The sequence below is a fragment of the Carya illinoinensis genome, chromosome 1, assembly GCF_018687715.1.
Source record: "Carya illinoinensis cultivar Pawnee chromosome 1, C.illinoinensisPawnee_v1, whole genome shotgun sequence".
In the NCBI taxonomy this organism is placed as follows: domain Eukaryota; kingdom Viridiplantae; phylum Streptophyta; class Magnoliopsida; order Fagales; family Juglandaceae; genus Carya; species Carya illinoinensis.
The window spans coordinates 54,628,629-54,640,907 of NC_056752.1; the positions used below are offsets into that span (position 1 = coordinate 54,628,629).

General features: G+C 38.7%; 1 protein-coding gene across 9 annotated transcripts; it reads left to right on the forward strand.

Annotated features, from left to right (window-relative positions):
- The first annotated feature begins 3,844 nt into the window (after positions 1 to 3,844).
- LOC122289247 (GATA transcription factor 8-like) lies at positions 3,845 to 8,027 on the forward strand. Of its 9 annotated transcripts, none has more exons than XM_043096245.1 (5): positions 3,845 to 4,088; positions 5,193 to 5,232; positions 5,371 to 5,545; positions 5,740 to 5,985; positions 6,794 to 8,027. In XM_043096245.1, exons 4-5 carry the CDS (start codon positions 5,755 to 5,757, stop codon positions 7,589 to 7,591), a joined length of 1,029 nt encoding a protein of 342 aa, XP_042952179.1. In that variant the 5' UTR covers positions 3,845 to 4,088; positions 5,193 to 5,232; positions 5,371 to 5,545; positions 5,740 to 5,754; the 3' UTR covers positions 7,592 to 8,027. The 9 variants fall into 9 exon arrangements, with proteins under 9 accessions (XP_042952179.1, XP_042952176.1, XP_042952165.1 ...); XM_043096239.1 differs by lacking the exon at positions 3,845 to 4,088 and adding an exon at positions 4,537 to 4,752; XM_043096231.1 differs by lacking the exon at positions 5,371 to 5,545 and having other exon boundaries at positions 3,846 to 4,088; positions 5,193 to 5,322.
- The last annotated feature ends 4,252 nt before the right edge of the window (positions 8,028 to 12,279 follow it).

A 12,279-nucleotide genomic window follows, 5' to 3' on the forward strand; every position in this document is an offset into this window, starting at 1 on the left:
GAGAGAGACAGAGAGCATACACAAACCCAGCTGGGATTGAGCGGTTGATTCGCTGTGTGGGCTCCACAGTAACACGGTGATTCTATGCCTGCCACGTTGCCCAACGTGGGAAGGGGGTCCCACAAAAACATGGGCTCTTACATGCTCGCACGTAGGATGCATATGCACCCCCCGCTTTTCGCGCTGGATACCGCCACATCAGCCCGTCGACCAATGATGTTCCAATTTACTGTAATACCCACTCCAAAATAATTAAGACGTGGAGATTCGAAGGTTGGTTTTGTCACTATATATCTTACGAAGGTTACGCAGTCATTTCGAGTATGGAATCCCATGTGTACGTGACAACCAACAAGCTGTTCAGACGTACCAACGCTGTATTGGCGCGTGTTAAGGACAGTGAATGACCAGCTAAATATAATACATGAATCTATTATTATATATAGAAAGCACATAATACATGGATATTGTTTTTTGTTTTTTATTTTTTTAAAGAAAAGAGTTTTGAGAAGAATATTGAAGAGACAAAAGAAGCTAAACACGACGATTGATTATGTGAATTGAAGTCCTTGTCTAAAGGGATTTGCTATCAATCAAAGCTACAATATTTACTCTAATTTCTTTGTATATTCTGATAATCTTGATCTACGAATGGATGCATGAACACATCTTCTTCACCGACACATGAAGGCCATTAATTTGCATTTTTTCTTTTTCTTTTTCTCTTCCTTCCCCCATCTTGATGGACATGACCACACCTTCCTTACCGACACAAGCTCATGAAACTAGCCAGGAAGAAATCAATTAATTATAAAATAATTTATTGCTATAATTTTAATTGTCACGATCTCATCGCTATCATAATATAGAGATATATGTATGCAGTGTCTTGTTAATTTTATAGTCCATATAAAACAAGTTCAATGACTTAAGTGTTAACTAAAGACACTTATATGTACGTACATGCATGCATTTTAGCTATCTCGTGTTATACTACGTACTTTGCCTACTAATACTCAAAGTACATATATATATACATGCACCGACCTGATCTGGAGTTGTAGCATATAACCATACTTTTGCATGCCTCACTTCTAAAGATCGATCCCAAATAGGAATTTATTATATTATTGAGGGGATAATTTATCGTGATAGACTAAACTCGAAAGATTTTTTTTTCTCTCTCTCAAAGAGGATTAATAGACCTCAAGTTCTATCAATTACCTTTCACTTGTGATTGAGAAATATAATATATATACATATTAATTCATCAAAAGAAAAATAAATATTTTTTACGAGTTCTTTGCGATGATATTGACTATTTTATGATGAGACTGAATTCATTTGGTAAGAAATTGTCATTATCATACTAAATAATTGATCACAAATAAATATTTTTCTTATAAATATAATTATATACTTGAAAGAATATATATGATCAATAAGGAAACTTTGATAAAAACAAATTAACACGTTAAGAGTACTCATCGTGATCATGTTCTCGAACGAGCTAGCATTAATCGGAAAGATATGTCTATATATCGAAATTAAGAAAATCTCCAAGTGACATAGCACTATACATCTTAATTTGACTCGTGTTAGCTATCATGACATAATATTATATAGTTTTCTTTTTGGTTTCTTCTATATATATCACCATGTGAGTGAGGCTTGATGAGCTCGTCCTGGAGTCTATGATCGATATTGCAAGATACGATATATATATGGTCTATATAAGGGGGGAAATCATTGTAAAAAGTCACTTACTTCCGAATATATATTATACATTATAAGTAGACTTGTTTATAAATTCCTTCCTAAAATTTGTAGATCGTGAACTGTTGCCTTCCAGCTTGCTCGCTCGTCGTGGCAACTACTACATATAATATATATAGTGCATGACGCCCAACCCGCCCTACGTCCCTTGACTACGTTAAAATATTATTGGGTTTTACCTAAAATATCAAAGAGGAGAAGTCTCTCTGAAGGAAGTAATTCAAAGAGTGCAATCCAAGTTAGTTAAAAGAAGAAAAAGAAGAAGATCAATTAAGTAGAAGGAGAAGAAGATCAGAAGGTCGAAGCAGCCGCTGAAGATGGGACTGCATGAACTTTGAATTTAGTGAATATTTTTGAACTTTTAGAGGGAGAGTATTCCCGAAGGGATTGACGCAATTAAAGAGTACACCTCAAGTTAGTTAAAAAGAGAGTGAAATGGAAAAAGTTAGGAGGAGTCCTCCATGTGACTGAGGCCTATCATTTCAGTCATGAGTCCAAATCAATATATAAATATCTTTGTCTAAAATTAAGTTAAGAATTAAAACTTTTATTTATTTATATATTTTATAACTCCAGTTTTGTAACATGCTCGTGGAGCACTAAAGATTCGGCTTTAAATTGGCGTAAGGTGATAATTAAGGGTAGGACCGTCAAAAAATATGCCACCCCGGCCCTCACCCACCCATTTTATAAGTTATGATCACATGCTGCATGCAGCTTGATCAGATATTTCCACTTTGTGTAGCGCGGTGAACTTCCTATTCCTTTAATGCTCGATGATCAGGAACTCATGATCATCACTCGAATTACCAATTTACCATACTACGACTAAAATATATAATGTCAAGTTAATTTGATTCTTCTTTCAATATCTTTAAATTTAGACCATTCAAATGATATTTTACAATCATGAATGCGCAAGTACCGTATTTTATTTTTTTTTTAAAGCGAATACAATATACTTATATACTATACAACTGTATATAATATTATTCTATTATTATTCATATAAGACTTCTTTAGACGTTTTCGAAAATATATATCAACGATGGGCAAATCTTGGTGAGTTTCAACTTTGTTAGAAATTTAAGATATTGAATGAGTTTCAACTCTCGTTGAAAAGATAATAAAGTAGAAAACAATGCTTTTGCATGCCGATACTTTGTGTATCTTTTAAAATTTATTTGCTCGAGAAATTTGGTGGGAATAGCGACTTTTATAGGCAAAATATTGCTCTTATATGAAGTACAACCTTTATTTTGTTTAGTAAGCAGTAGAAACAAAGGAGCCCACCTTATATGTGTGTTCTATAAATTGCCTTTATAAGATGTTGACCTATTTTCCCACAATTAAATATACCTGTAATATCCTCAAATGTGCTCGAAACCATTTCTTTTATGCATTGGAGGAGAGGGGTTGAATCCAAATCGAAACTTGGGTGTTATGCCATCAGGCTACAGACTTTTATGTTGATTATTTATTTATTTTAATCGGTATTGCTAATAAAATAAAAGGAAAATTAATTTGGACCGATATTACTTGGTCAAGTTAAGGAAGGAACCGTTCAAAAAGATGATATTTGGTGCATGTAATCCATCTAATTAAATGAGGAGTTAAGAGTTAAGAGCCGTAATAAATGAAAAAAATCATAATAAATTATTTCTGACGTGTCGGCCATAAAATATTTGCTGTAAATACTCAAACTGGTGGATTCTAGTAAAGACAAATACGCTGAATTATGAGAGACCATGTGATGGATGTAATGAGAATACGACCCTTCGCTTTAAAATATTTGGCCAAAAACAATATAACGTTGGAAGCTGCCAAATGCAACGATTAATGCGTTAGGTAATTTTGTGTTGAGGAATAAAGTCGTAGTTTGAAGTAAAAGTTAGGGGCAAAATCCCATTACTGCAAGCCAAGCAATTTCGCAAATCAGTTACAGAACCACTCTGATTACAGGCAGTGCATCTCACGCGTCTAAACAAAAGAGGTTTTAATTACGTCAACGTTAATCTTAACTAGTTGGTCTGAGGTCTTTAGCACTATGGCCGTAAAAACCAACGGTTGATGAAATGCGGTAAACCAAAGAAAAAAAACAATGGCTGTCGGAAACAACGGCGTGGTTGAAGAAGACTCTTGCAAATCCTCAGGATCAGACTCTATAAGTAGAAGGACAGTACAAAATCCAGTCGCTTTATCTCTCACACACGAAAACCCAGAGTCAGAGTGCGAGCAGAGTAATCGTATTTCATAAACCCAAACCCTGTGAACTGAAGTGAAAGAAAGAAGCGTCGTAGTAAGAAAAAAAGGTGAGCAATCCCCTGCACTTTCTTTTTCTTTTCCCTCTGTAGCTCTTTTGAAAACCATTATCCTTTTCCTCTCTTTTTAATAATTTTGAATAGAGAACCAGCGAAAATCCGTGAGAAAATAAAAGTTTTTTTGTTTTGGGGGGGTGTTCAGTGTTGGGTGCGGTGGGGTGGTGCGGGACCCGTGGGTAATCAGACCAGAGAGAGAGAGAGAGAGAGAGGGGAAGTGTTCTTCTTTAATTTTTTTGGAGAGAGAGAGAGAGAGAAAGAGAGAGACTTCAACGTCACGACAGTGGAGGGGATAGTAAAAGACAGCTAGCAATGAAGGAGGAGGCTCACCTACCGTTACAATCACACTCTATTTTCCTCCCTTTTTAGCCTTTCTCCCTCTCCTCTCTCTCCTTTCAAACCTCCCTCCGCAATTTATTCTCTCTCTCTCAAAGAGGTACGAACTGATCTCTAGACTATTACTAGCATTTCAGTTTACAATGGAGGAATAGGGTTTTCGGGGGGCCTTAGGCGAAACTTTGTCGTTTCGGTTTACATCTTCTGGGGTTCTTGCTGGAGAATTGTTTTTTGATTCTGGGTTTGTAATTGTGCTTCTTCATTTGGTCGTTGCAACTTACAAGTATTTTGGGCGGGAAATAATTATAGGTTCTAAGCTCAGGTTTGGCTCTGCATTTTTTGGGTTTTTCATTTTCTCATTTCCGGAAATTTTAAGTGTCGGCAACATTTTGCGTCTCAGAACTCAAGAGTGTCGGCAGGGTTTGAGTTTGAGGTTTTTGGCAGTATTTTGCTGTTTGGTTGCTGAGAAACCGGAAAGAAAGAGAAGAAAATTTTAACTTAGGACTTCTCTTGGTTAGGAAAGTCGTATAAACAACTCAAGGAAAATAAATTTCAGAAATTAACTTCATTTGCTCTTTCCTTGTCCCGGTATTCCCCGCAACGGAACATTGCACGGAGTAGCATTTTCTTTTTAAAATGATTTTGGTTTTCTTTTAGGAAATTCGTGAACTCTTCTACATTCTGTTTATAAATTAAACACGCTGCAGAGATTTGGGTCCCATCTGTACTCAAAAAATGACCATTTATATTTTAAATTTGCAGGACTCGAAGCAGAATTCCTTCAATTCATCTTCCGTTAAGAGTAAAAACTCCATCTTTGCCTCTGTTAGTGGAATATCTCTACCTCGTTCAAAAAACTCAGCAGCTGTTTGTTTGGTCAGACCTTTGCAAGGTCTGCTTCACAAATTGGTTCCAACCTCTTCATTTATTTTCTATACAGAATCTTTCCTTTTCTCGAACGCGGAATACTTTATCGAGTTTGGACAAAACAATCCTATCGTCGGAAACCACAACTCAATATGCGAATTACTGCTGTGCTGGCACTACCTTACGCCATGTGTTGATTGCGCTCTTTAGAAACCTGCGTTTCGCATTGAAATTTGCGCTTCCTAAGCGTACATTTTTGAACTTTTTTTCTTCTACCTTTATTTTTTTGGGGAAGCGTTTAACGTATTCTACTCGTATCTGCTAACATACTCCACACGGCTCATGCGTTGGCCTTAGGATTGACGTGTCACGTATTTGCCATTAAATCACCAAAAAAGCGTTCAAAACTTTCCCTCATTTCCTCACGTATGTTTGTTTTCAGGAAAATCTTGGGACCATGATCGGACCGAACTTCATGGACGAGATAGACTGCGGCAGCTTCTTCGATCACATCGAGGACCTGTTGGACTTCCCAGGCGAGGGCGTGGACGTGGAAGCCGGGCTCGGCAGCACGGACTGTAACTCCTTCCCCAGCCTTTGGCCGACACAGTCCGAGTCGTTACCCAATTCCGCGTCGGTCTTCTCCGCCAACAGTGCGTCGGACCTCTCCGCCGAGCTGTCCGTTCCGGTGAGTATCTGAGCTTCGCGCACCAGTGGCCACTCTCTCTCCAGGGTCTTCTGTGGTTTCGTAAATGAAAATGCATGCTGACGTCATAAGTCCTAGTTATTTCTTGATAAAATTAGGAGTTGTTTGATTATTAATAATTTAAAACAGTGCTATTAGGCTCACAGACCTAATTATTTGGCAGTTTTAATTATTTTAAAGTAGAAAAAATGAGCGTTAACTTCAAAATTCGAATTGCTTTGGGGGGGGGGGGGGGGGGGGGGGGGGGGGGGGGGGGGAGTTAAGGGAATTTTAGCAAATCAAAGTCGAAATGAATGTCAGCGGAAGGGTGACATGGCATGTCATCCACCCGCTGGTTATCGATTGGACGGTTTAATAGTCTAGCGTGTCATTAATGAAGATCACGTGATCTGTCGTGTGATTTTATTAAAAAAATTTGAGTTGAAAAAAGTCAATTGTGATCATGTGCAATGATATGTGGTTAAGTTAACGTGTCAACAATAATGGTTGGTTTTAATGGGTGCTGAGGTGGATTTTTCCACTCCCTAACTAACCCGGATCGTGACACCTCCATGTGGGTCTAATATGATAATCTGATATACTTATGAATTATAAGTTTGAATTTTGAGTAATGATTGAGATATAAGTTTTACGGAATTACTACACAATTTATCTACGTGTCACTTTAACACTAAGAATTGACTGCCTATGCTAGAGATTTTCTTGGACGCATGTGAAGCATCTTCTTTTCTGACAATTCATTCTCATTCTGGTTTTGTTTTTGGTTTTTTTGTTGTTGCTACTACTGTAGTACGAAGACATTGTTCAGCTTGAATGGCTTTCAAACTTCGTCGAGGATTCCTTTGCTGGTGGAAGCCTTACCATGAAGAAAGAAGACTCCTCCATCAAGAAGGAATCATCCCACCACCCGTTCCAGACTTCAAGCCCTGTTTCTGTCCTTGACAGCAGCAGCTCCTGTTCTGTTGAGAAGAATGTGCCGCGCAGCCCAGAAACAATCACCCCTGGCCGCTGTGGGCGGGCTCGCAGCAAGCGTCCTCGCCCTGCAACCTTCAATCCACGCCCTGCAATCCAACTTATTTCCCCCTCCTCCTCTGTTACTGAGACACCTCAGCCATTCCTTGCACCAAATAAAGTCTCTTCCGATTCTGAGAGTTTTGCAGAGTCTAGCCTGTCTATCAAGATACCAAAACAAGTCACAGCAGAGCACAAGAAGAAAAAGAAAATGAAATTGACAGTGCCACATGGACCTGTAGAGACCAATCAGAATTCACCTTTGCAAGCTGTCAGGAAATGTATGCATTGTGAGATAACTAAGACTCCACAATGGAGGGCAGGACCAATGGGGCCTAAAACACTATGCAATGCGTGTGGTGTCCGCTACAAGTCAGGTCGGCTCTACCCTGAATACCGGCCTGCAGCAAGCCCGACATTTATTCCATCCGTGCACTCCAATTCCCATAAGAAGGTGATTGAAATGAGAAACAAGTTTGGGGAGAAGGCTGCAATAACGGCAACACGACCCAACGTGACTGCCTTGCCAGAACTTATTCCGAATACAAATAGCAACCTTGGACTTGATTACATGTAGGGAGGATGGATGAGAGAACATGTTCCCCGTAGGAACCTTTTTTCTTCTTCACTTCCTCCCTCTCTCCTCTCTTACGCTGTTTCTCAGTTGTTTCATTTATTTTGTTCACTGCTTTATGTACAGGGATGGAAATGGAGGGGCTGATAGGAGCAATAGATGACCAAAATATTGTAGCATGTAGAGGAGGATTGTCACGAGATAAGTGAAAATGGGTAGAGATAAGAGGAAGTTCTTAAGGGTAGAATGTAGGTTCAGTGATGGTTAATTAGTAGTTCCTTGAGTTAAGTAGTAGCCATGGGAGTGAGTGAGTGTGTGTGTCTCTCTTTTTAGCATTCTTTTTCCTTTTTCTTCCTTTCCATCGGAATTCTTTTTGCCAGTTCATTTGTAGTAGCAAATTCTGAGATAAGTAATGGAATTTGAGATTTGTTATGCTTCACCTTATAAGTGCCTTTCTGTGGCAATGTACTTTCTCTCCCCCACTTCATTCTTTCCCGCTTCTTTTCTCCCCACCTCAAGCAACTTTCGTTTCCACTGTAGCTTTTTATTAGCAAATCGAAGTTACTGCTTCTCAGCATTTAAGTGCAACCAACCAAGATATGTCCTTGATATTGGTGGGAAGTGTTTTTGCTTTTTGATCGAATCAAATATTGACTCCAGAGTCCAGACTGGCTTTAAAAAGTAAGAAAAGTACGTATTATCCCTCCCCCCTCTTCCTTTCCACCTTCTATTCTTCTTTTAGAAATTAGATCCTTTCCTTCCTTCAGTTATTTTTGCTTTTCCCTTTGTTTGCAACGAAGAGTATTTACTATTTATCAAAATGGGCTGGATCTGGTCGATACCTGAGTTGAACGGTGTTGGGCTAAATCGATACGGGTTTGTGTCACAATCGAATCGACTCAAGTCTCCAGCAAGTAATAACGTGAAGAAATAAATATGTGGGACAACAGATAATGCAAGTGAAAGAATGTCAAACACGAATCCGATGCAGTCCAAACTTATCGTAACTCCGCTGTCATGTATTGATCGATGTCTTTTTTGTAATTAAGTCTTTGAGCACGTTGCAAGGGAGTGGTTTTGAATAACCATCAATGAAAACGATATACCTCTCTTGAACTCCCACCACCAAATGTTGGGGATAGACACGAGGAGGCATAGGCCCTATATATCTTTGTTCGCAAGGTGAGATTCCTCAGCCTTCTTCTAGCCTTTTATAATAATTAAATTTAATTATTTAATTCATAATTTAACAATATTCATCAAAATCTCAACACTTCTAAGTTTCGATGGATTAAGACGGTAAACATGAGGGATATCAAAATCCTCTCATTCTTTAATCATTTGTGAGCTATAAAAAAAATATAAAGCTCATCTTATGAATTTGCATGCTTTGCCAACTTTGAGATGGTGATGATAATGCATGAGGGTTGCGAGAGCATATCTTCCTGTAAAAACGTGATTAGGTGGGAACCGATGGACATGACAATTGTCAACACGTTTATACTGGGCAGTGTGTTTCTGTCCAGTTGCAGGGTTTAACATACAGCCCAAACTTTACCTGAAAACATCATTGGGTTGGTGATTTAATGATTTTTATAGATTGCTTTAGGCTTCAGCAAAATGAAACCCTATCATTAATTTTGCCTATGGTCGTTTTTGTTTTTGTTTTCAGGCATTTGGCATTGCGTCCCAATCCCGACCCACCGCAACCTAATGATTGAACATTTGCAACTTTACCACCAACAAATGCATAATGTTAATTTTGAGGGCGTAAAACCGACTCAATTACATCGACCCTTTCAGCTTCTTTGTTTTTTTTTTTAATTTCTTATGTTGATTGAACTTTTTAATCATTTCGTGTGTATTCCTTTCAAGACATGTCGTGAACTGCGCTTCATTATGACTATTCTTATAGGAAACATTAGAATGGTGTCCCTTCTCACTCCACTTAATAGGGAAAAAAAATTGTCTATTCACCCTCCTAACATGAAAAGCTTAGCTGACCTGATTTATTTTCCTTCATTGCACAAACAAAATGTTCTCTTAGGAATGGCTTGGACCTTTTGTACGTATCTTCTTTAAAAAAACAAAAATTCTCTTCTTTGGACAAGTGTTTCTTCTTGTTCTTTTAGGGAATTGTATTTTAAGTAAGTATTCATTGCGCATTTTATTGATTGTATAAATTTTTTTTTAATATGCAATCAATCACATTAATAAAATGTACATGAGAATACGTAAAAGTGACTATAAATAAAATTTTTATTTAAAACAAATTGGGCCAGTGTTTGACAATGTGATTTTTTCGTGTTATATATAGGTCTGGGTTCTCAGCCCAAATAAAAGTTTTTGTGAAAGTCTTGACCCTGCCCGAACAATGAACAAAAGTGTCCTCTTCCGACACTCAAATAGTTGAAAGCCCAAATCGTTTCAAACTTGAAAAAATATTTGAACCCATCAGCAAAAATAGTTCCTTGAAAGTGGGAACTAAATATTATTGATAGCCTCGAGGATGCCCAAGTTTTGCGGCGTTAAAATAGGCTTTGGTAAGGCTATCCTGAATTTTGAAAAGCCTGTAATTTATAAACCAATGAAACTAGCTGGCACTTATTATAAATGGGCTAGGCTAATCTGTCACTAAACTCGAATGGCTTGTATTGCAGACCGAGTTCGTCGATTTTGCGTCCTAACCCACAAAGCTCGTGCCCCTCATATTGCTTAGCGTTTCCTAACTCGGGTCCCAGTACTGCATTAATGGACGATGGACTCCTTCCGGCCGGTGACGGTTTGAGCCTAGTCTTCACATGCCCTTTTATTTATAGTCACATATTCGCATGATCTTTTATATTAACTTGACTATTCCGCACAATTCAATGATGCATTAATGGTTATAACGTCCATTAATGTCTAATGTCTTATTAATCGAGATGAAATTTTGTTTTTGAGTGGTGGGAACCCACAAGTACGGACACAATTCACCATTGATGAAAGTTGGGTTGATGTTATCGAAGCCTCATGGTATCCAAGCTATAGTTGTTGTACGTAAAACCCCCAATAAAAAAAAATTAGAAGAAGATGAAGAAGAAATAATTGCCCTCTTGGTAGTTGACCAAAGGCTGTTAGCTTTTAATTCTGAAGCAAAAACACATAAGCGAAGGCGGTGGCCACGCCCACGGCCATCGGAGCGGCATATGAGCAACAGCCCGCGCATCCGTGTGGACATGTGCGGCATTCATTGTCGAAGCAACCGACGGCTCATGCAACGACGAGCAGGCCAGTTGGGATCATAATTTATTGCAGGCCTTAATTTTGCTGTCCCTTCCGACTGGGAATCTTTGTTTGCTCATCACAATGCCAAAAACTTCACTGCCCCACCACACCAATCACCAATCACGATGTTAGCAACTAGTACCAATCGACGTCACAAAGCAGGCCACACCCCTCCTGCGTCTTCATTAAGAGCATTAAATTTTCTAACCATTGTATTTACTTTATATACATAGGCTAAATATATACTGCATGCGTTTCATGTTTGTCGTTACATGTGATCTGTCGGTGGCTCTTCGGCACATTCTTATTATCTAAAATAAAAATCGATTTGAGAAAAAAGTGTGCTAAATTGGATTATCAATCACAAAATTACAAAGAAGAGCAAAAACAAAAATGGAAGTCAGGAGATGCATGAAAGGAGGCTGAGAATTCACTGTAGGACCAGAAGTAACGACAGAGATTCCGACACGGGCCCACGTGGGTTGTCCCCGCACGTCACTTCCGAACCTGTCATTGACGAGATTCACAGAGCACGCATGTGGGGACACCACGTGAGAAAGACCGTTTACAGTTTAAACACCCACGCATCCGTCACCTAGCTGCAAGTGAAAAAAGAGGGCCGGGAGGGTTAAATTTTATAGTACAGGCTAAGCGACTGCCGTTTTAGTTGGACCACTTCACAAACGTTAGCACTACATCATCGGCTGTGACTAAACGGTTCCGATCATATCAAACACCTAGATTGAACAAGAAACTCTAACGCACGGACGTCTTATTGTCCTGATTTAGTTTTGGCAAAAACGAAGAACAGTACTACACGTTGTAAATGTTGTTGGTCCTGCATGCATGCGTTGCGTGGTCCTAATCAAAAGGCCATGCGAAGAAAGCAATCACGAGATAATCGTTTTTACAGGGACACCTTTGTGTGTTGGACTTGTATAGATTGTGGTGGTATGCAGTTTGTTTATGAGGTAAGTTATCCAGCAATGCAAATTCATGATCACAGATTCACAAAAAAAAAAAAAAAGGACTAACAACATTGATGAGGGGTCAATTAATTAGCATTAGTTCATGGGTCATTTTGCCAAGAAAAAACAAATATAATTGTTGAAGAGGAGGCTTTGGCCGAGACAAGTTGGTGTCGTTAACGTCCGTGTTTTGTTTTCTTTAACAACTCTTTTTGTTTGATTCCCATAATCCGGTCCAATATCTCTAGCCACCGGTGCTTCTGGTTAAAGTGTCGATCTCTTTCCATTAAAGCGGTATGGCTTGTTCACGAGTTTCTATGAAATTGTCTAGTTCTTGAGTTCAGGATTGATTGATTTTTTTGCTTTGGCTTCGCACGTACGAGAAAAATCATGTCGTCTCTGATTGTCTGGAGAGAGAGAGAGAGGCACTTAGAGCATTGGTATTGGTTTGGCTAA

Bases quoted from the DNA above. Each gene is read 5' to 3' on its own strand.
- LOC122289247 (XM_043096245.1), top strand. From the start codon at position 5,755: ATGATCGGACCGAACTTCATGGACGAGATAGACTGCGGCAGCTTCTTC. The intron at 5,986-6,793 runs GTGAGTATCTGA...CTACTACTGTAG, and splicing joins CCGCCGAGCTGTCCGTTCCG to TACGAAGACATTGTTCAGCT.